Genomic DNA, 2,355 nt, shown 5'->3' with positions numbered 1-2,355 from the left:
AGAGAGTGGGTCACTCAGGCCAGTGGCACCTGGTTTGCCAAAAAGGTGCTTTAGTAACTGTCACATTGTGGTTTTTCTTCTGTGTCTCTGCAGCTTCTAACTGCTAACCATCTGTAGTACATATTGTGTTCTTCATATTTCTGAGGATAGATTGTGACTGATTATGGCCGTGACCCCGCTATCACCGCCATCCTCAACAAGATGGACATCTTTCTGGAGATGGTGACCAACCCCGATGGCTACTACTATACTCACAACAGCGTGAGCCTCTTACTGACTGATTTTATATTTTTCTGCCACAATATGAAACTCAAATATAGAAGTGACAAATGATGATGAGCTACTCTGATTTTTCCAGAACCGTATGTGGCGTAAGACCAGGAAGCCCACCTCCGGCTCTAGCTGCGTGGGAGTCGATCCCAACAGGAACTGGGAAACTGGTTTTGGAGGTAACGTCTTGCACTTGAAATGTACCAAGGTACCACCATGTCATCCTTAAAACATTACTGTCAAAATGTATGTATCAGTGAGGTCAAAATTTCCAACAATTTTGCAACAGATTATAACTTATCCTTTAAAAAGAATGCTGGTGTCATGCTCAATACAACCATCAGATGGTGCCAAATTACCTATCTACACAGTGGCTTTGAACAGGATGGGATACAGGATGAAGTTCATCCTAGAGAGCCTTGGCCAAAATGGAGGCAGAGTTACACAAATTTGCCTCAAAATGTTCTACAATATGCAGACAACACAGTACAAATTACATTAAATTAATTAAACAAACGTTTTGATTGTTCACTGAAACTACAATCACTATTTGACATGTTTTGTCACTTTGCACATCATGGAGACTAACTAGATAAGTATAAGTAAGGAACCAAGTGTTCAGAAGTTGTCTAGAGCCATTTTCTTGCACTTTCTCTGACTTTGTAAGTCATCCCTGTGTATCACCTGGTGCCAGCAACAACCCCTGCTCAGAGACCTACCATGGACCCAGCGCCCACTCTGAGTCTGAGGTCAAGTCCATTGTGGACTTTGTGAAGTCCCACGGTAACTTGAAGGCCTTTGTCTCCATCCATTCCTACTCCCAGATGCTCTTGTACCCCTACGGCTACACCGAGACTCCATGCAAGGACCAGGCCGAGCTGGTAAGAATCACACTCCTTGCCTTTCATGGATTCTTTAAAAACTAAAAAAACTGGTTGTAGATATTTTCTTGGGCCCATCAGTTTGTTGTTATTTTTGCCGGCAAGGCTAGAAATGTAAGAATTTGCCCAAAACAATATGAGAAACTATGAATAGACGTTCGTATGTGATCATGGTAATCTCTTCCCACAGCACAGTCTGGCTAAGAAGGCCATCACTGACCTGGCCTCCCTGTACGGTACTAGCTACAGATACGGCAGCATCATCAACACCATCTGTAAGTCATACTGGTTTTAACTGTGACATAAACCACACCCATTGGAAACCAATGGCAGTTCAGATGAGAAAAATAAATCAGGTGTTCACAATCGCTACCATAGCAGACAAACTACTAAACTGACACCTGAAAGCCTGTGTTTAACATGCAAATAAAAAAAATACTCTGAGCAGTACCTGTTTCAATTTTAGACCAAGCTAGTGGTAACACCATTGACTGGACCTACGACAAGGGCATCAAGTACTCCTACACCTTTGAGCTGAGGGACACCGGTCGTTACGGCTTCATCCTGCCAGCCAATCAGATCATCCCCACCGCCACGGAGACTTGGCTGGCTCTGATGGCGATCATGGATCACACCTCCAAGAATCCCTACTAATGTGTCTGTGTGTGTGTGTACAAGTGGAGGTCCCTGTGGAGAGGATATTGTCGGCAGCTGTCACCGTTAAAATGTCATCTTTAAGACTAATATCTCATCGTCATTATCCTATCTGATTACTCTTTGGATATGGTCAAAACCACAAACAGGAAAATAAATGAGCACACTGGAAAACTGCAGTTTGTATTTCTTTATTGTTCCAAAGGTTTTTAATTGGGTGCATGTCGGAGATGTTTTGTTTGAACATTGGTGGGGACACACTATTACCGGGGGTCTGAGGGTCCTCGCCCAGAAAAGTGGGAGAATCTAACACCTAAATTCTTACATTCACATATGTTAGACTGAGAAAGAGAGAACGAAAAGAACCGTGCCCTACAAAGTTTAGATGGTACGGTCAACTATAGGGTGTCTGAAATCGTTGGGAACCATTCAAAGATAAGAAGGATGTACGGTACACATGCTTTGAGCCCACTGAATTTTAATTTTTTCCTCTTTTAGAATTGACTTTCAAAACATCTTGATAAGGATAAATCTAGCTTTTCTAAATATT

At 42.5% G+C, this 2,355-nt stretch overlaps 2 protein-coding genes across 2 annotated transcripts in view; both read left to right on the top strand.

Moving 5' to 3' along the window:
• LOC116693803 (carboxypeptidase A1) overlaps positions 1-2,355 on the top strand; it is a gene marked incomplete in the record, with an annotated part of 12,104 nt that overhangs the window by 78 nt on the left and 9,671 nt on the right. The window contains 3 exon segments of the mRNA XM_032523038.1: positions 965-1,151; positions 1,342-1,426; positions 1,618-1,898. Coding sequence (XP_032378929.1) covers positions 1,095-1,151; positions 1,342-1,426; positions 1,618-1,805 — 330 coding nt within the window.
• The window catches only part of LOC116694825 (carboxypeptidase A1-like), a gene marked incomplete at its 3' end in the record, with an annotated part of 14,633 nt that overhangs the window by 2,983 nt on the left and 9,295 nt on the right, over positions 1-2,355 (top strand).

Source organism: Etheostoma spectabile, chromosome 8, assembly GCF_008692095.1.
Source record: "Etheostoma spectabile isolate EspeVRDwgs_2016 chromosome 8, UIUC_Espe_1.0, whole genome shotgun sequence".
Lineage (NCBI taxonomy): Eukaryota > Metazoa > Chordata > Actinopteri > Perciformes > Percidae > Etheostoma > Etheostoma spectabile.
Note: the sequence above shows the minus strand (reverse complement) of the source record. Positions and strands in the feature narration are given on the sequence as shown.